Source organism: Sphaerodactylus townsendi, linkage group LG07 (assembly GCF_021028975.2).
Source record: "Sphaerodactylus townsendi isolate TG3544 linkage group LG07, MPM_Stown_v2.3, whole genome shotgun sequence".
Lineage (NCBI taxonomy): Eukaryota > Metazoa > Chordata > Lepidosauria > Squamata > Sphaerodactylidae > Sphaerodactylus > Sphaerodactylus townsendi.
In genome coordinates this window covers 113,707,080-113,727,198 of record NC_059431.1, presented here as the reverse complement: position 1 = coordinate 113,727,198, position 20,119 = coordinate 113,707,080, and the positions used below count along the sequence as shown (strand labels likewise).

Below are 20,119 nucleotides of genomic sequence, written 5' to 3'. Positions count from 1 at the left end.
TCTTCTTCTTCTTCTTCTTCTTCTTCTTCTTCTTCTTCTTCTTCTTCTTCTTCTTCTTCTTCTTCTATGAGCTGCCTTTGAAGCTACGCAGACACGATTTCAGAATCACAGGGCAGGAGTCAAATACACAAAGGAACTCTTGGTTTCTCTTACTGGATTTAGGTGCAGCTTTTGAGCCAGGGGACCACCTATTGTTGACGAGATAGAGTTACAAAGACTGATACGGTTCAGAAATAATATTTGGAGGAGAGGTCATCTGCCACCTAGTGGTAGGAAGGAGCTAGTTGGAGCTGTTGCGACGACCTCTGGAGTTGTTGCAGTAAGTTGTATATAATGTAAATAAAACTTATTCCATTCTTGGACAAATGGCTGGGATCAGTCATTTGTGGTGCGTGGAGGAATCTTCCTAAGTTTCTGTTATAATGGGTGAGACTTAGAAGCGGCAGCAGGTCTCCCGGGATGTGCTTTGGATAGGTTTAAATTGCTCCTTATAGACCAGACTCCAAGGGTTGCCATTGGAGACCAGCTATCATTAGTGTGATATTTCTCCTCTGGGGTTCCGCAGGACACCGTTCTATCCCCCATGGCTATTCAGTCCCTATGTAAAGCCCTTAGGAGAAATAATTTGTTGTTTTGGAATTGGATGCCACTGATATGCTGACGACACCCAAGGCAGGGAAACGGCTCCTGGGGACAACACCTGCCCTGGGCGCCCCCTTCCCCTCCCCCCCTAGGGGCAACTTGGATGGGCACCGCAGTGGCAGGCTGGTTCCTGGGCCGACCTGCTGCCGTGGCGCCTGTCAGAGCCCCCCCCCTGAGCCCCCCCCCAGCCTCCCTAAAGGCTGCTTCCTGCCCTTCCCAGGCCCTTGCACAGGTGCTGCAGCAGCGGGGCGGCTGCCTCTTTAGGCACCTTCCCCATGCAGACCCAGCTGTTCCAACCTGGGTTGGCATGGGGGAGGAGGGAGTTGCAACCCCCACCATTGCGTCCGGGGTCACTTGACCCCCCCCCCCGTTCCCCTTGCAGATATGCCACCGCATGACACCCAGCCCTATATCTCTCAATCTACAGCTCCCGCCAATTTTATTTATTTATTTATTTATTATTCGACTTATAAGCCGCCTCATCCCCGAAGGGCTCGAGGCGGCTCACAACATGGCTGTTATTCAAACAGCGATTACATAAAACTTCACCTATGAACAGATTCAAATTCAAGTAGCAATTTCATACCGTAGATAAAAATTGAACAACAAAAGTTGTTGAGCCATTGAGCAAAATCATGAATTTAAATCGGCGCCCGATCTACAGGCCAAAAACGAAAAGGAGGGAGCGGGGGGGGGGGCCTGTGATGGTATCAGAGAAAGAGGCCCAACCAAGATGGAAAGAAGATGGACATAGGCAGCCTCAGGTGCAATTGCAGCTTCAATGGGGGGCAGTAAAACCGCGGCCAGCCCCTCCAAAAGCCCAGTGGAATAGCTCTGTCTTGCAGGCCCTGCGGAACTCACCAAGGTCCCGCAGGGCCCGGATAGTTGGAGGTAGAGCATTCCACCAGGCAGGGGCCAGAGCCGTAAAGGCCCTGGCCCGGGTCGAGGCCAACCGCATCGTCACGGGGCCAGGGGTCACCAGCAGTTCTGCCATCGCCGAGCGCAGTGGTCTATGAGGGACGTAGGGGGTGATGCGGTCCCATAGGTATGCGGGCCCCGTGCCGCGTAAGGCCTTAAAGGTCAGTACCAGCACCTTGAAAACGATCCGGAACTCCACTGGGAGCCAGTGCAAAGAGGCTTTGAGCTACTGCCTGATTACAATAGTTAAATGGCCAACCGCTGCTTCCTCTGTGTTGTCTGCTGCCTTTTTTGTTTAGCGATGTTTAAACGAAAAAGAAACCCTTCGAGCTGGTCTGCTGACCCAAAGAGTAGTAGGAACTGCTGCCAGGTGGGCAGGGGGAAGCCAGAGAAGGTGGGGAGGACAAGCAAAGCCAAAGCATCAGAGGAAAACTCACACTCTTGGAGGTTTTAGAAGCTCCGGGGCTTCTCTGATCTGCCTCACTGTGAGTTCAGGACCAGGTAAAACCTGTATGCAATTAACAGTCTGTTCCAAAGGGAATGTACACTCGCTGCGGGGCCGACCATAAATGGCCGAAGTCAGATTAGAGTTGTATGATGAAGTTGTTCTTACTGTATCAGAAGCCGCACCTGACTGTGAAAAGGATCTTTGATCTTTCATCTCCGGATGGAGAACAGGAAAGCCTGTGCAAATGTATCCAGGGTAAAACTTCAAAGGCCTAAATTACCTCGTGGCTGGAACAGAGTTTTCCTGGGAAGGTGAAACAAAGGATTTCGGATTCCACCTCAGGATTTGGCCAGAGAAGCATCTCTGGGCCATGGGTTCCCGGAATGAGGACAAAGGAATCCAAAAGGAATGTGCTTAGCTGAGAAATATCTGTAACTAAAGTGTCTTTCTTTCTTTGATTTGAATTTTCACAATAAAAATCCTTGGCTCATTCCGCACATGCAGAATAATGCACTTCGAAACTGCTTTCAGTGCTCTTTGAAGCTGTGCGGAATAACAAAATCCACTTGCAAACTGTTGTGAAAGTGGTTTGAAAACGCATTATTTTGCCTGTGCGGAAGGGGCCCTTGAGAACTCAGCTGGTGTGGAGTTTTGGAGCAAAGAACCCGGGTACTACAGAAACAAGCTTGGCCCCCCCAGGCTTGGTTTCATCATAAGTTGGTACAGAATGCCACAGCTCAACTGTTATTAGGGCCAAGGTGGAAAATGCACATTACACTCATTTTGCATTCACCCCATAAATTGATTTCCAGGTGCTGGGTTCGATTTACAGAACGGGCTCATCATCAAGCTGTGCATTGCATTGGGCCCATCGTGGCCATCTCTCCTCCTATGGGTCACTATGATAGCTGCACCCATCTGCGAAGGGCCTCCTGCTGGTGCTACCCCACAAACAGGCAAGAGCCACAACACTTTCAACATTCCTGTCAAGTTCTTGTCAGGAGCAGATCAGGATTTCATGGCCTACATAATAACTGTGGGCCTGTCTCGGGCAATAACTGGTCCTATGCGTCGGGCAGGTCACACTCTTGTTTGAAAACTGCCGCCCCCCCCCCCCCCCCCGGTGTGGGATTTCGCTCTTTGGGCCCTCCCCCCCCAGTGCCATTCAGGTGTAGTTTGAGGCCCAGGCCTGGTCACTATCAGCGCACTGATGTCACTTTTGGAAGTGATATCATCTCGCAGTTGACAATTGTGGGGTTCTCTGGTACTTGGGCAAAACTTTATGGTAAAAACAGCTAACACACAGCTTTTGCCCAAAAACCAGACTGTTCCTGCAATTGTTGGCAACTTCACACACACAAAGCCTTTATTGGCATCATACAGTAAAACAATTTGTAACCAGAAACGTTTTACAACCAGAATAACATAGTTACAACTCAAATAACCATCATTTAATATAAAAATCTCCCTTAGCAGATGTGCCAATTCTATCCAACAGAAACTTGGCAACTAATTCAGAAAAATCCTGATTTGATCCATCCAGGAAATACTTTATCCTTTGATCATCTATCATATCTACATTAAAAGATGTAAACAATGGTCGATACTTATACCTTAAGCATTCCCTATTTGGACAGTGAAACATGATATGCTCTAGTGTTTCTACTTGTATGCTGTTGCAAGGGCATAATCTTTCGGTCTTTGGTATTTTTTGGAATCGACCCTCGAGTAGAGCAGATGGCAAAATATTGAATCTTGCTAAAGAGAATGCACGTCTCAATCTAAAATTAATCATATAAAGTAAATAATGAGACATACAACCCTTTGCTTCAACTAGTGATTGATTTAGAGGTGAGCAAGTTGAATTTGCTGCTATTAAAGATCTTTGATAATCCCATTCAAGGAATTTTTCTTTTAACAATTTTTTTGCCTCTAAATAAGATAACATTGATATTTCATCCATAGATATGCCAATTTCTGTAATCTTATCAACTATTTTATCATGCCAGTTTGAAGTTTGTTGGCAACTTGATGATGTCACTTCTGGAAGTGACATCCACGCACTGACGTTGCCCTCCCTTCGGCCTCCCTTTACAGCTACCGTGTTTCCCCGAAAATAAGACAGTGTCTTATATTAATTTTTGCTCCCAAAGATGTGCTATGTCTTATTTTCAGGGGATGTCTTATTTTTCCGCTCCCCAACTGCACGCTCTGGTGTTCTGTTCAACGGGCGTTCCTCCAAACAAAAACTTTGCTACGTCTTACTTTCGGGGGATGCTTTATATTTAGCACTTCAGCAAAACCTCTACTACGTCTTATTCTCAGGGGATGTCTTATTTTTGGGGAAACAGGGGTAGTAAGCCCCACCTGTTCCCCAGGGCATACCTGGCAGCCCTGTCTTGATCTGATATTTTGTTCTGGATAAGTGGAATGTGATTTGAGGGTAGAATTGACAGTGGTTCCTTTGTCATGGATAGATCATTACCTGCTTAGGTTTAGACTTGAGGGGATACCAAGACATGGGCAAAAGCTCATTTTTAAAGCGTACTCCATGGCGGTGATAGCGGCAAAAAACACCACCTTTCCGTCACCATTGCATCTGCATTGTGTAGGTCAGTGAAGCTTGGGATCTGGGCTGTGGGGAAAGGTGGACTGCTCCATCTCCCTGGGTGACCATCTCTAGAACTTTGCAGACAAAATCCCTCACATCCATTCAGAGGCATAGCTAGGACAAATGGAGCCTGTGGATAAATCTGAGTTTTGCGCCCCCCCCCCCCCCAACAATGATTTTTTGCACCAGGTCATTTCAAAGGGGCTGGGAGAGCTTGCTGTGATCCATGGGCAGAGCAAGCTTGATGGGGACAGGGCTGGAAGAGCTCTGCCCAAGGATCCTGTGACCCATGGGCAAAGGAAGCTTGCTGGGGATGGGGTGTGGGCTGGGAGAGCTGGCTCTGCCCATGGATCATGCATTCTCCATTGTGGCCCCCATGTTGTTGAATGGGCTGTCACAGCTGACATGGTCGGGCAGCCTCCCACTCTTCTGGCATTCTGCAAAGGATGTAAAACAGAATTATTGAGGAGGACATTTTTAATAAAGGTCATAGTACTCTGTTGCAACAGATCAAGAAGCTACTTTAATATAGGGGAAAAGATTGTTAACTGTACTGCTGATATAGTATGTATTATTTCTTTTATACTGTATATACTGTCCCGCTCACTGCATTGTTATATACTTGCTTAACAGCAATTTCTGAATGGTTTAATTTAAAGTGTCAGAGTAGGAACTGGGAAACCCAGTGTTGAATCCCTACTCTGCCTGGGGTACTTGCTGGGTGACCTCGGACCTGTCACACACCCATAGCCTCGACTCTGGCAAGTATTTGGAAGGGAGACCTCCAAGGAACACCAGGGATGAGACACAGAGGCAGGTAATGGCAAGCCACCTCTGAATTTCTCTTTCTTTGAGAACCATACAGAGCCACCATGTCAGCTGTGACTTAATAGCAAAAGAGTCCTACTAAATTGCTTATTAGATGACTGGTCCTATTGCCTGTATTTATTTGCACTGTGCGATCCATCTTGAATAGTGGACAGAAAGGGGAATTATAATAAAATGTAAATAAATCAATAGAGGCAGTCAGCAGGGTTTTAGAATTCCGTAGTAAGTCTGTGGTCATGGTTGATTTGATGGTGGATTGGCGAGGGGGGTTCTACCGTGTTTCCTTGAAAATAATAATAATAAGAAGAGTTTGGATTTATATCCCCCCTTTCTCTCCTGCAGGAGACTCAAAGGAGCTTACAATCTCCTTGCCCTTCCCCCCTCACAGATAGTGTCTTACATTAATTTTTGCTCCCAAAGATGCGCTATGTCTTATTTTCAGGGGATGTCTTATTTTTCTGTGTTCTGTTCGTCGGACATGCTTCCAAACAAAAACTTTGCTACGTCTTACTTTTGGGGGATGCCTTATATTTCACACTTTAGCAAAACCTCTACTACGTCTTATTTTCCGGGGATGTCTTATATTCGGGGAAACAGGGTATGTAATACAAACTCCATCAGGATCCAACAGACTTTCCCCCAGTTGGATGCTAAGGGTCAGTAACAAGCAGGCAGTGGAAACTGATCCCTATCAACCCTCAATAAAGCAGAGACAAGAAGAGGAAAAGGAAGAAGAGGAAGAAGAAAAGGAGGAGGAGGAGTTTGGATTTATATCCCCCCTTTCTCTCCTGTAGGAGAATCAAAGGGGTTTACAATCTCCTTGCCCTTCCCCCCTCACAACAAACACCCTGTGAGGTGGATGGGGCTGAGAGAGCTCAGAAGAGCTGTGACTAGCCCAAGGTCGCCCAGTTGGCGTGTGTGGGAGTGTACAGGCTAATCTGAATTCCCCAGATAAGCCTCCACAGCTCAGGTGGCAGAGCGGGGAATCAAACCGGGTTCCTCCAGATCAGAGTGCACCTGCTCTTAACCACTGCGCCACTGCTGCTCTCTCTCTATTCTATAAAGAACAGTCCAAACATTTATTGCACAGCATCAAAAAAGGTGTTCTGAAGGAAAACCAAATGAAATCTTTCTTCCTCCCATGAGCAGGTGCATTTTGCATCCTCAGTTGTAGGATGCAGGTCAGAATTTGGGTTTTTCAGTGTGCTCTCTACAGCGATAGGGTGTTTGGGAGGTCATTCATTCCTAGGGAGAGAGCCCCAAGGCGCATAGTGGCAAGCTGCAGTACTGCAGTCAAAGCTCTGCCAATGACTTGAGCTGGATCCCGACGAAATCCAGTTTCAGTTAGCTGGATGAAGCCCTCCATCCTTCTGAGGTCAGTAAAATGAGTACCCAGCTTGCTGGGGTTATTGTGCAGTCAATTAGGGAAGGCAATGGCAAATCATCTCGTAATCATAGTCTGTCTAGTAAAGACTGTGATGCAGGGGAGGAGCAAGGGTGAACTGCGCCCGGGGAATGCGTGCGCCCCATCTGCCCCTCCACGCCCCCTGCAGATGTACATGGGACATCGCCCTCCCTACCCCGTTGGCGCTACACCACTGCTGTGATGTGACCCAGTGCTTGCATAGGGGGACTACCTTTGACCTTTTTAATTAATAGGGTCTCCATAAGTCAGAATCTTCTTGTATAGATACCAGGGATGCTGCCGATTTGTGCCTTCAAATAAGCCATCCAGGATAATGTGGACTGACCCAAATCTAGAAAATAGCTAGAGTTGCAACCTACAGGGGGAAGATCTCCTCAAACTGCAAGTGATCTGCAGACTACAAAGAGAAGGGCTGCTGGAGAAAAGGGCTGCTTTGGAGGGGTAACTTTACACCACAGGTGTCAAATTCGCGGCCCTCCAAATGTCATGGACTACAGTTCCCATAATCCCCTGCCAGCATGATACCAGGGATGCTGCCGATATGCGCCTTCATATAAGCCATCCAGGATGCTGGCAGGGGATTATGGGAACTGTAGTCCATAACATCTGGAGGGCCACGAATTTGACACCTATGCTTTACACTATACTATTCTATGTTATTTTATAGTATACCAGTATACTATTCTATATTATACTACACGATACAATTCTATACGAATATACTACACTATTCTAGTATACTATTCTATACTGTTGTATTCTATATTATACTAACATACTAGTCTATACTGTACTGAATTATAATCTGTACTAAATCATCAAACCCCGACCACCCCAGCCTCCACCCCCAAAACTCTAGTAATATCCCAACCTAGAGTTGGCAACCCCTAATACTTTGCTATCTCCCCCCCCCCCCCCTTTTCTCATTGTGTCCTTTTCTATGGTTGCAAACCTTTGAGTCCTCTTAGGGACAAGAGGCGGGGCACCTTCACAGTTTAGGAGAGGGTCGGAGCGCCCCCTCCCGCAATACCCTCCCTCTCTCCGAGGCGTGCGGTAGGCCGCGCTCCCGTCGCCATAGCAACGGCAAGCCCTCTACGGGAGGGCGGAGGAGGCGGGAGGGTCACGTGCCCCGGAAACGCCCCTCCCCGGAAGTGGCGGCGGAGGAGGAGGCGGGGAGGGAGGGGGGGGTCCGGCCGGAGAAATTAAATCCGCGGCGGCAGGAGGGAGGCGGGGCCCGGCGAGCGGCGGAAGGCGGGCCGGAGAGGGGCGTGTGGCGGCGGCGGCGGCGGCCGTGGTGGCGGTTCCTTGCCCGGCCTCTCCCGTGGGACGGAGGGGGGTCCTCCGGCGCGCCCCCTCGGGGCCCCGGCCAGGCCCAGGCGGAGGTAAGCGAGGAGCCGCGCAGGGGGGGCTGTTTGTGGCCTCCCTCAGCTGAGGCGGAGTCGGCTCGCGCCTCTCCCCGGGGGCCAGGCCCCGGAGGAGACCCCACAAGAAGACCACCAGAGGGAGGCCCCTCGAAGGCTCAGGCTCCCCCTTTCAGGCCACAGACAGCCCCACACGGGGGCAGAAGCTCAGAATTGGGGGCGGGGGGGGGGGTGGAGAGTTGCTTTCAAACCGTCCTGCATAGATCAGATCCTGCATTAAATAGATCAAACCGTCCTGCATTAAATAGACCCGATCCCAGAAAAGAATCCATATGGCTTTCCATATCCCTTCCACATTGCTGGGGTAAGGGGCGGGGCGACCCCCAAGATTTGGAAATCCATGTCATGTTTTGGGCCCTCCCTTGAACCAGAGAAGAAGTCTGATTTTTTTCCCCCTGTTACTTTAGAAAGGAAATTGTGTATGTTTGTGATATTAAAAGGTAAGACATGTTGATATGATACAATACTATACATCTGTTTTATGAATTTCCGAGTTTCTAAACTTTTTTTGTGCCGTCCGGAGGCCTTCAAGTGTGGTCTGTGACTTTCGACATCCCACTCCCCAATTCCCATTTAATTGCTTCTGCTTACCTGCTATATGTCAAAGCCACGATGGGGAAAGTCGAGATGTGGAAGGGGTAACTGTAGATGCCATCCCTTCGAACCACAGAAGTCTGAATTTTTTCTCTCATTTTAACTTTTAAAAAGGAATCGTGTGCATTTATGGCATTAAAAGATAAAATGTGTTGATGTCATACAGTGTGATCTATCTATTTTATGAATGTTCAAGTTTCTTAACTTTTTCTGGGGTATCTGCGGGCCTTCAAGTGTCGTCTGTGGCTTCTGCAAAACTCCCCAAATTTCCCATTTAATTTCTTATGCCGACCCACAATATATCAAAGTTGTATTGGGGAAAGTCGTGATGTAGACGGGATAACTGTAGATGGCATCCCTTTATACCAGAAAAGGAGTCTGCATTATTTTCTTTTTCTAACTTTAAAAAAGAAATTGTGTATTAAAAGATAAAATACATTGATGTTACACAGTACTATGCGTCTATTTTATGCATTTCCACGTTTCTAAACTTTTTCTGTGTCATCTGCTGGCTTTTGCAAAACTCCCCCCAAATTCCTGTTTAATTTCTTATGCCGATTCGTGATGTATCAAACCATGATGGGGGAAATTGCAACGTGGAAGGGATAACTGTGTAGGTGCTCAGTATGTGGGAAAGGTTTTATGAGTAGGTCCAACCTTTTATCACACAAACAACCCAATACAGGAGAGAAGCCATATCAATGTTTGGTGTGTGTGCAGAGCTTTGATTTTAGATCAGGGCTTGTTCGATATGAAAGATTTCATACTGAAGAGAGAGCATACAAATGCTCAGACTGTGGGGAAACGTTTAGCTATAGCAGCTTTAGACCTGCTATTCATCTCACCCGAGGCCCCTTCCTATTAATGGAATGCTGTAAATGTGCTGTAATAGATATTTTAAATGTTTTAGGTTTTGTAGGACTGTGGTATAGAATTGTATTTATTTGTTAGCTGCTCTGAGCCCACTTGTAGGGTAAGCGGGATAGAAATCTAATAATAGTAATAATAGCCCAAAGAAGTGAATCAGCCCTATTGACACTGGAGGGAGGGTGGTTTTGGGTTCCCTCCCCAGGTATAAATGGTAAATTCTGTCTATTGTGTGTGAGGACAAATAATATTGATTTTGACTGGTTTCTCATGTTTTCTCCTGAATGTAGATGATAGGGCAGCATTGGCGAACCTTTTGGCCTCAGTGTGTCAAAATTTGGAAAATGCCACACTTGATTCTGCTGGCAAAAACAAAAAGCGAAACAATTCTTTACATATTCATTTGTTTAAAAAATACAGACCAATCACGTGCAGGGCTGTGTATTATATAAAGAGAGGTCAAATAATTACCAAAAGCAATTTAAACGGGGAGAATAGTTGTTGGATATTGGTGAAAACTGGTGCGCCACTGGAAACATTATGGCGTGTCACCTTTGACCCCTGTGTCATAGATTTGCCATCACTGTGATAGGGTAAAACCCATATTTGAGTTGATGCCTAATTTGATTCTGCTGGCAAAAACAAAAAGAGAAACTATTCTGTACATATTCATTTATTTTTTAAAAATACAGTCCAATCCTGTGTGGTTGTTTGTATTACATTAAGGAACATCAGATAATTACAAAATTATTTCCCAACCAGTAGTTGGCATTCCTACCTACTTCTTCCCGCTTTGGGGTGGACGACCTGGCAGTGCTGCCCTCTCTCCATACTGTGGTCACCTAAGAGAAATTATAATGTGTAGATCTATGTGTCCATGTGAACATGTTACAAGAAAATTTCCTTATCTATGACCTGTGGGTGAGAGATCTTCTGAAGATCAGTCCTTGAATGGACTTCATGTCTGGTTTGTAGGGCCTTCAAGGACATCTTTTTGACTGTTTTGTGAAATGGGATGCTGGACTTGATGGACCACTGGACCAATCCAAGCGAGTTCTGTTAGAACAGGGGTCTGCAACCTGCGGCTCTCCAGATGTTCATGAACTACAATTCCCATCAGCCCCTGCCAGCATGGTCAATTGGCCATGTTGACAAGGGCTGATGGGAATTGTAGTTCATGAACATCTGGAGAGCCGCAGGTTGCAGACCCGTGTGTTAGAACAAGTGTAGTTACAGTCTGAGCTGCATGGCCCAGGGTGATAACCTGTGGTACTGCAGTCAAAGCTCTGCTCACAACCTGAGCTCGAACTGATAGAGATCAGGGTCAGGGAGCTGGCTCCAGGTTGACGCAGCCTTCCATCCTTTTGAGGTTGGTGAAACGAATACCCACTTTGCTGGGAGTAAGTGTAGACGGCTAGGGAAGGCAATGACGAGCCACAGGGAGTGCTTTGATTGTGTGTTCCTGCGTTGCAGGGGGTTGGACTTGATGGCCCTTGCGGTCTCTTTCAACTCTATGATTCTATGATTCTATTCCGTAAACAAAGGCTGCCTAGTAAAGGTTGTGATACGACGTCACCCCATCGGTTACTAATGACCTGGTGCTTGTACAGAGAACTGACTATCTATACTTTTATTGCAATGGATAAAATGCTTTCTGTGCAAGAGGTGACCTAAGCCACTTGGGACATTATCACCATTAATTAAAAAAAAACCCTGGAAATGCCCCTCTTTTGAGTTTGAAGCAATTCCACTTTGACAGTTGACTTGCCCCTTAAGAGAAGTCCTATACAAATCTCACCTGGCTCTTTTCTGCATCTTTCTGTGCTCAGGGGCTGAAATATTTCACTCCCAGGTGCTGGTTGTTACTTTTGCGGAAACTTTTCAATGCCCAATGAATCCCCTTTTGCATTGGACTTCCTGCTCACCGTTTGTCCTCTACCGCTCATTCACTTTTTTAAACAGCAGGCTTTGTAAAACACACTTTCAGAAATAACAAAAAAGCGAACAGAACATGTATTTGGTCAGCTGTGTTTGATAAGGCCTCGAGTTGTGTTGCGCATTAAGCAGGATTGATTTTTTTAAAAGGTAATTGTCTGAGCCATTGAAGGCTCTGAAAACCCTTGCTTTCTCAGCAGAAAACAGATTTTTAATTAAAAAGCAACAACCCCTAGGAACAGAGAACGTAACTGCACTGTAGTCTATACCGACACAGTTGACACACACTTGTTTTTGGGGCAGATCTATGAACATTCCTCATTGAAAGATGCTGCTCCTGTACACAACTTGAAACTGTTGCACACGTGCTTCTGCATTGTGAGCTACCCTGTTTCCCCTAATATGAGACATCCCCGAAAAATAAGACATAGTAGAGGTTTTGCTGAAGTGCGAAATATAAGGCATCCCCCGAAAGTAAGACATAGCAAAGTTTTTGTTTGGAAGCATGCCCGACGAACAGAACACAGAAAAATAAGACATCTCCTGAAAATAAGACATAGCGCATCTTTGGGAGCAAAAATTAATATAAGTCACTGTCTTATATTCGGGGAAACACAGTATATACACCTCAACGGAAAATTTTTATCGAACTATTGCTAATGAACAGCCTAAGGATCTCCAATAAGGAATTAGTATCTTGACTTTTAGCGAATCAGCTTCAGTGGTCAAGTTCCTGTTAATTGCTATGAGGATTCAAGATGCGAAGCTTAGGACTATAACTGCCAATACTAATGCAGCAGTCTACTGTGGCTGATGTTTACCTTGTTGATATATTTAATGCCAGTACAGGCTTGCTTGATTGATTGGGTGGCGTGCTAATGGTGCCCTCTTGTCTATTACATCTGGATACAACCAATCAGTGCTTGCTAGGATGCGGCTTTAAGGTCTCTCAGTTGACATCTGTCCATTCACAGAACATAAGAGCCTCCAGGCAACTTTGGAATTCCAGTGCAACATGGTCGATGCAGCCACAAAATGGTGAAGCCAGACCTATAGTGGCTCTTTCGTTCATTCACAAAGTGAAGAGCCTTGTGCTGTGATGGCTGTTGCTGCCAAGGCAATATTTTTACACATCTGCACAGTCAATCAGAAGTCTTGCTGGGTGGAAGCCTCAGCTGGCCTCACTCGCTTTCTGAAAACACTCAGTGGGTGCCAGGAAAGGTGTTGGGGGTCACCCCATTGGGGACCGCTGGATTATAGCATGAGCTGTAGGAATCCAATCCACTTCTGGCAACTCTGCAGGTTGGGGATCCATTCCCTTTTAACAGTCCAACGCACTGGAAGCAGTCATGGCTGCTCCAGCCTGATCAGCCAGCTTTCTCTGCAATTCAGTTGCCAGGAAAAACCCTCCAGAAAAATCCCAGGACGTCACTCAGTCATGGATTGAAGTCCTGGGGGAGAGGTGGTGAAAATTATCCTCAAGAGCAATATTTGACGAGGCACATCGACAGTAAACTGGCAGCACTGCAAAGAACAAGGGCATATTCACATCCCTGTTGCCTCCCGTAAAGCTTACTGGGAGGGAAAAACTCTCATTTAGGATGCAGCTTATCCCCTCTCACTCCGCAAGTCATGGATGATCCCCCCCCCCCCCGCACTCTCCCAGGGTAAGTTCTGGGCTGAAGGTAACTGAGGTTAGTCCTGAGCATTAGATGGAAGCCAAGCCTTAACTATCCAACAGTTGTCAAACAGCCGAACCTTTGTACTGAAGAGCCCCGGGAACGAAATTCTGTAAGCAAGGCAGAGCTGTCACCAATGCAGCATAAACATACAAGACAAAAAGCACTAACACTACAAACAACAACCCCACAGTTGCAGCTCCAGATTCTATGTCCAATATGAGAATCCACTGAAAAAACTCGGGCTGCACACTACAGCCAAGTATCGCCAAAGCAGTGGAAGATATAAATCATACATGGACATAGAATTTGGAACCAGTTTTATATGCAAACTGAAATATAAATGAAGCATTTTATGTTAAAACAGTACAGTCAATATGGATTTGATAGGATCATAAGTGTTGCATATATTTCAGTTTCCCCTCAAATGTCAGGTTTTTCTGGACAAACACAAACCTCGGGTGGCTTTGGAAGTTCCTGAAATTGTTTGCCTTTGCGCTTGCCATGCACTTGATGGGGTGGGATCAGCCATTTTCAAAATTTCAAGAATAAAATGAACATATCTGGAGGGACGATGGGATAAAAATGTTCTAGGTTGAAAAAATCAACCCCAGTGGCCCTGTAAACTGCAGGCACATCCCATGACTTCTGATGTGATCTGTAACCAGGCTAATAAACTGGAACCACATTAAATAATCTCCCTGTTTTGAGTTCATGTATTAATATTAACTTTCCATGTATATTAAAAGACCATACCACGTCCTGTGATGTGTCATGGTAAGCGACAATCATTACGAGATCCCAAACTTAGTCCATTAAACCACTTTAAAAGTAAAACCATTTGTTTAACAACAGAAATGATGTAATGAACCAATGTTATAACTACAACTATAGCTGACAGCAGGTTAGTGTTAGTAAAACCATACATAATCTCAAATTCCTTCTTCAAATTATATGATCTTTTTGACCAAAGATCTTCATTGATCGAATTAACTCAACCATTTTTAAGCTAAGTATTCAACAGGGAAGTTGGGGATAAACCAGATTATATGGCAATATTCTAGGGCCCTGAACAATTATGGATATATCAAACAATTGACTATAGTTTATAATTTCTGACATAGATTAACAGGAATAATGACAAGTGACAAAATATTATGTAGGTCAGATTACATATAAACTCAATAATCTTAATTTCATATTATATAGACTTGCTGACATCTATGCATAGATTTATTTATACGTTTATAGATAGAGAAATGATCAGTACTTCATGTATACCTGAACAAATTGCTTTAATATACTGTACAAAAAACAACTGTTCCTTTAAGAATGCATATGTTAAAAGTCATTGTTAAAAGTCGTTGATACAATCCTCAATTCTCATAACTACTTGACAATGGAATAAATAACATTGTAACAGCATAAACTATTCTGTGGAAGAAATTGCTGACATCTTATTGTCAAGGAATTTTTTGTGTGAGGCTGTTCTATATGCTGGATGCAGAGGACTTTTAATGGCTTTTAATATTCTTGTAGCAAATTCTGTTCATTCTTAAATGGACAGTTGCTTTTTTATATGTTATTAAAGCAGGATATGCGTAGAATCCTGGTAGTTTGTTTATCTGGTTACGGTTTTGTTGGTTGTGGTTTCATCGTATACTGTAACTTGGGGTGTCCAACGCTGGTGCCCCAGATGCTCATAGACTACAATTCCCATCAGTCCCTGCCAACATGGCCAATTGGCCATGCTGGCAGGGACTGATGGGAATCGCAGTCCGTGAACATCTGGGGCACCAGCGTTGGACACCCCTGCATGTAACCCCTCACATTTTTGGTTCTGATGTGACCCAGTTTCCAGTGGAAGGGCTATGGACTTACCAAACTGTTGCTGCTCACCCGTCATCCATCCCCGGCTTGCTGCCAACCTCTGATATTAGACAGAAAACTGTTCTGTACCTTTAAGGCTCCGATACTGTGAAACCCAGTATACTCAAACAACACTTAACAAACACATAAATATAACAAACTGCACAAAGGCAATTTACTCCAGCAATAATCTTTTGCAGTGATATATCGAAAAGTTAGTTATCTTTTTTTCTCCGTGGTTCCTCTCCTGTTTATGACGATTGTGCTGCTCAAATCCCACCCCCTGTTCTAATTGAGAGGTCCTAACTTTTCTGTGTGAATCATTATGAATATATGACAAGGTCTTTAGATGGGGCCATAGAAGCAGTGCACGAGGCATGACCCAACGTGGGGTTTAGCTCGCCCCTTGTATAGTGTTCGCTTATGTCGGTGTAAAGAAGGCTTTTTGTCTGTTTGAGATATATTATTGTAAGAGAAATTTCTTAGCATAGTGTTTACTTAGGTTAGCCTAAAAAAGGGTTGTTTTCGTCTGTTGGAGATATATCACTGCAAAAGATTATTGCTGGAGCAAATTGCCTTTGTGGAGTTTGTTGTATTTATGTGTTTGTTTAGTGTTGTTTAAGTATACTGGGTTTCACAGTATTGGATCCTTAAAGGTACAGAACAGTTTTCTGACTACTTCCAGTTGTACCTACCTTTTTCCTTATGGATGACGCTCTGATATTAAGCAGACAAAATCCCAACCTTGGATAATGTGGACAAATATTCATGTCAGTTATTGTATCATAAGTAAAACTGGACGTAAGTCTGACCACTTCAGTTCAAATGTAGAATTTGTTTTCTTCCAACTGTTTGCGCCTCATTACTCAAGTAATCAATCTGCCTGCGGTGCGTTAATGTTGCTTATGAAGACCTTTCCCTTTAACTGCAACGACAAGCTGGAAAAATCCTAGCTGCCTAAACATTTGACCTTGATACTTAAGAATGTGAACTATTTTTTCCAGCGGCACAACGCAACCGTCGGTGTTAAATATCACTGCCTCCCGCTCAGTTTCCATGCTTTCTTCACTTGGTTTTAAAAAGAGCGCTATAATGTTCCAGATAGGAATAATTAGAAAAAGTGGTGCAATATCTGCTTAGATTAGTTTTAATTGCACGATATTATTGATGAGGTTGCATCTAGACTGGCAGGGTTTTTCTCATCATCTGCTGTAGAAAATAGCAGACGGTATCCATGACTTGTCACAGTTGACATTCGTCTTCCTGGGTTTCTTACATAACCTCTTTTGCCTTATTGAAGCGCAGCATTCTGATGTTTTTGCATTTGCTCCAGACATTAGTGTCTTAATGCCCAGAGTTACTTTTTAAGAAGCCCATTGACTTCCGTAGACTTATTTGAAACATGTTTATGCCACTCTTTTACCCTATCAGGGTCCCCACAGAAACACAAGTAAAAGCAACTTTTAACGTTTTTAAATGATTCATTAAATGATTCATTAAAAACACATAAGCCACAGCTCAACCAGAGAGGTCACTTTTTTTGGCGTATGCTCAATGGACGAGGGTGATAGAGTTAGAAAAATGGATGTATCTTGTTCCAGGATGGACCTGCTTGGGTACTGAGTAATTTCCTTTTAGCAGGAATCATTGTTTGGCTCTTGTAGGTTTTCCGGGCTGTGTGGTTATGGACTGGCATTTGTAGCTCCTAACGTTTTGCCTGCATCTGTGACTGGCATCTTCAGAGACATGGCGTCAGCTGGGGTCAGACGGAGAATTTCGTGAGGTTTGCGTAATCACAGTCTTGGTTGATTTCCCCCAATTCTCTATTGCATGTGAAGAATTTGGGGGAATAGAGGGGCCAGTCCTTTCACACTGGCCCGGGTCCTAGAGTCTCTGCCCATGCTAGGAAGGGCATTACTCTCATGAGAAATTGTTTAAAATTACCTATTAGCAAGAAAAAGTTGGCCTCCCAATGTCTGTGAGAGAGGAGTATCGTTGCCCATCATAGGTTGTAGATGATTAATAATTCATTGAACCAGTTTTTGCTGAGAGCTGTACGTGACCGCTAGTGGCGTTCTGCATGATTCGCCGTGAGAAAGGCTGACTACGAATACGTACATGAATAGATGATGCCACCTCTAACAGAGAGGGCGTCAAGAGAGTCTGGTTCTTTGCAGGGAAGTAACCTCTAATTTTCTTTGTGCAGAGCTGAAGACAAGAAGTTAGGGGTATTTTGCCGAGACCTGCCATCATGGAGACAGAAAGTGAGCAGAACTCGAACTCGGCCAGCGGAAACTCAGGCTCTGGTGGAAGCACCCGCCCTCAAATATCCCAGATGACGCTCTACGAACGGCAGGCAGTGCAGGTGAGAAGTCCCGTGTGTCCTGTGAGCCACGGCCATCCAGTCCATCTCTATAAAACCTGGCTGAGATCGTCAGCTGACATACAGAGCCCCAGTATGGTGTAGTAGTTTTGAGTATCGGACTAGCATCTGGAAACCCCCGTTTGATTCCCCACTCTGCCGTGGAAGCTTGCTGGATAACCCTGTGCCAGTCACCTGTAGATGCCACCTGGGAAACCTGATGGGGAGCATGAAATAGAGGAGAGAATGATACAAGCCATCTTGGGTCCCCACTGAGAAGAAAAGTGGTGTACAAGTGAAATAAATAAATAACTGCAACCGAGCCCCTGCAGGAACAAGCAATTGGTCTGTGTTTGGTAACATCTATGCTAGACCATTCAGTGGTTCAGTCGTGTCTCTCTTCTCATCACATAAGATAATTCTATCTTCTCATCACATAAGATAATGCTGACTTTTCTTCTCCCCCTATCCGCAGTCCTGTTCTTATCTCCAAAGAATGTGGGCAATAGCTTTTCGGGAGATCGTGCTATTGTTGCTTGTAGTCTGGACTCGGAAATGCCAGTTTTTGAGCTAGGGAAGGAGCAGTTTTCCCTGGCCAGGCTCCTTGGGGGCTCCCAAGTCTTTGGCCATGATTTCATTCCCTCCATGCTCCCCACCCCCCAGCAGTTTGGCCAAGGACAGTACACCCTATAGCAGTGTTTCCCAACCTTTTCGACATCGTGATACCCTTAACCTCGCTCTTCATATCTCAGGGTACCCCTGAGGTTCATTGGATTTTTTTTTTGCATTTTTTAGGTTTTTTTCCGATTTTGGCCTGTAGGTGGGGGGGGAGTGGCAAGCAGGGGGAGGGGAGGGAAAGCAGCATTGACAGCCGCGTTGTTTGTTTGCCTAAATTCGACATGGATTGGGGGGATTTAAAGGGAGAGCTCCATTTAAATCTACCCCCCCAATCCACACCAAATTTAGGCAAATAAAACAATTCTGTTTTTCAGTGTTGTTTAAAGGGAGCCCATGAAGCTTCCAACCCCCCCCCCCTCAAAATCCATTTGATTCCGGTGGGGGGGGGGCAGGCAGTAGCATTGTCATGGTACCCCGAGACGTGCTCATGGTACCGCAGGGTACCACGGAACCCTGGTTGAGAATCACTGCCCTATAGAATTATCTAGGAGGAGGACTGGCAAGTAAATGCTCCTCTACATTTGCCACAGCCTTTGCTATGAGAAAATGAGAGTTTACTCACAAGGTCTCTAGGAGGAAGAGGAGGAGGATAATGATGAAGAAGAATTAGAATTGATTTGGTTTTTAGTCTGCTCTTGATGCAGGCTCAGGACAGCTTACAACAGCCCATTACAATAAAACTATGAAATCAATATGAAACCCAGTTGGTACTTTTCAGGATATGAGGTAACCCGGGTGTGTGTGAAGCCCCTGAGGTCTCCCAGTGTGATGTAGTGATTGAGAGCGGTGGACTCTAAACTGGAGAACCGGGTTTAATTTCTTACACCTCCACGTGAGTGGTGGCCCTATCTAGTGAACTGGATTTGTTTTGCTATTCCTACACATGAAGCCTGCTAGGTGACCTTGGACTAGTCTCAGTTCTTTGGAACTCTCTCAGCCCTACCTACCTCACAGAGTCCCTGTTGTGGAATTGGAAAGAAGAAGAGTAGAAGAGTTTGGATTTATACCCTCCCTTTCTCTCCTGTAAGGAGACTCAAAGGGGCTTACAATCTCCTGTCCCTTTCATCCCCACAACAAACACCCTGTGGGGTGGGTGGGGCTGAGAGAGCTCCGAAGAACTGTGACCAGCCCAGGAGCAACAATATCCTAATCTGTGCCATGCCATCATGCCCCCCATGCTATTTTTATATTATGCCTAAACCGCGACAAATGGTCAAATGTTTTTACCATCTTAGCCCAAACAAAGGTGAGTTCTGACGAGGGCCAGATGTAATGTTTTTCCATCAGCTGTGCAACATGGATGTTTTTGTAATATACCCCAGCCAGACGGAGTCTGTGCAAACTGCTCGACTTCTATCGAAACTCTTGAACACCTTCTGTTCATTTGCCCAAAATATTCACTGCTTAGAGATGGTTGTTCTCTCTTATCCAAGACTAACGGTCCTTTAAGCCGTACTATCCTGCGGCTTCAGACACCGATGATTCTTTCACTCTGGAGAAGATTGTTCAGTTTTTGTTACAGGTCCTGGCCTTATGAGACTTATTTTATGTGTCTATTGCACGATCAATCAATTCCAATAAAGGTGTTGTTTGTTGTTTGTTGTTGACTAGCCTAAGGTCACCCAGCTGGCATGTGTTGCAGTGCACCAGCTAATCTGGTTCACCAGATAAGCCTCCAGTGGCAGAGCGGGGAATCAAACCTGGTTCTCCGTATTAGAGTGCACCTACTCTTAACCACTACACCATGCTGGAAAAAGGGGAAGTGATTGTAAGCCGCTTTGAGACTCCTTATGGTTGAGAAAAGCGGGATATAAATCCAAATTCTTTTTCTTCTTTCTTAC

The 20,119-nt window shown here is 45.2% G+C and overlaps 1 protein-coding gene across 1 annotated transcript in view; it reads left to right on the top strand.

Moving 5' to 3' along the window:
* Positions 1-8,030: 8,030 nt before the first annotated feature.
* The window catches only part of PHC1 (polyhomeotic homolog 1), a 249,717-nt gene continuing 237,628 nt past the window's right edge, over positions 8,031-20,119 (top strand). The window contains exons 1-2 of the mRNA XM_048504789.1: positions 8,031-8,255; positions 17,445-17,603. Of these exons, the coding sequence (XP_048360746.1) occupies positions 17,490-17,603 (114 nt within the window). The 5' untranslated portion in view covers positions 8,031-8,255; positions 17,445-17,489. The remainder of the gene's footprint in view (positions 8,256-17,444; positions 17,604-20,119) is intronic.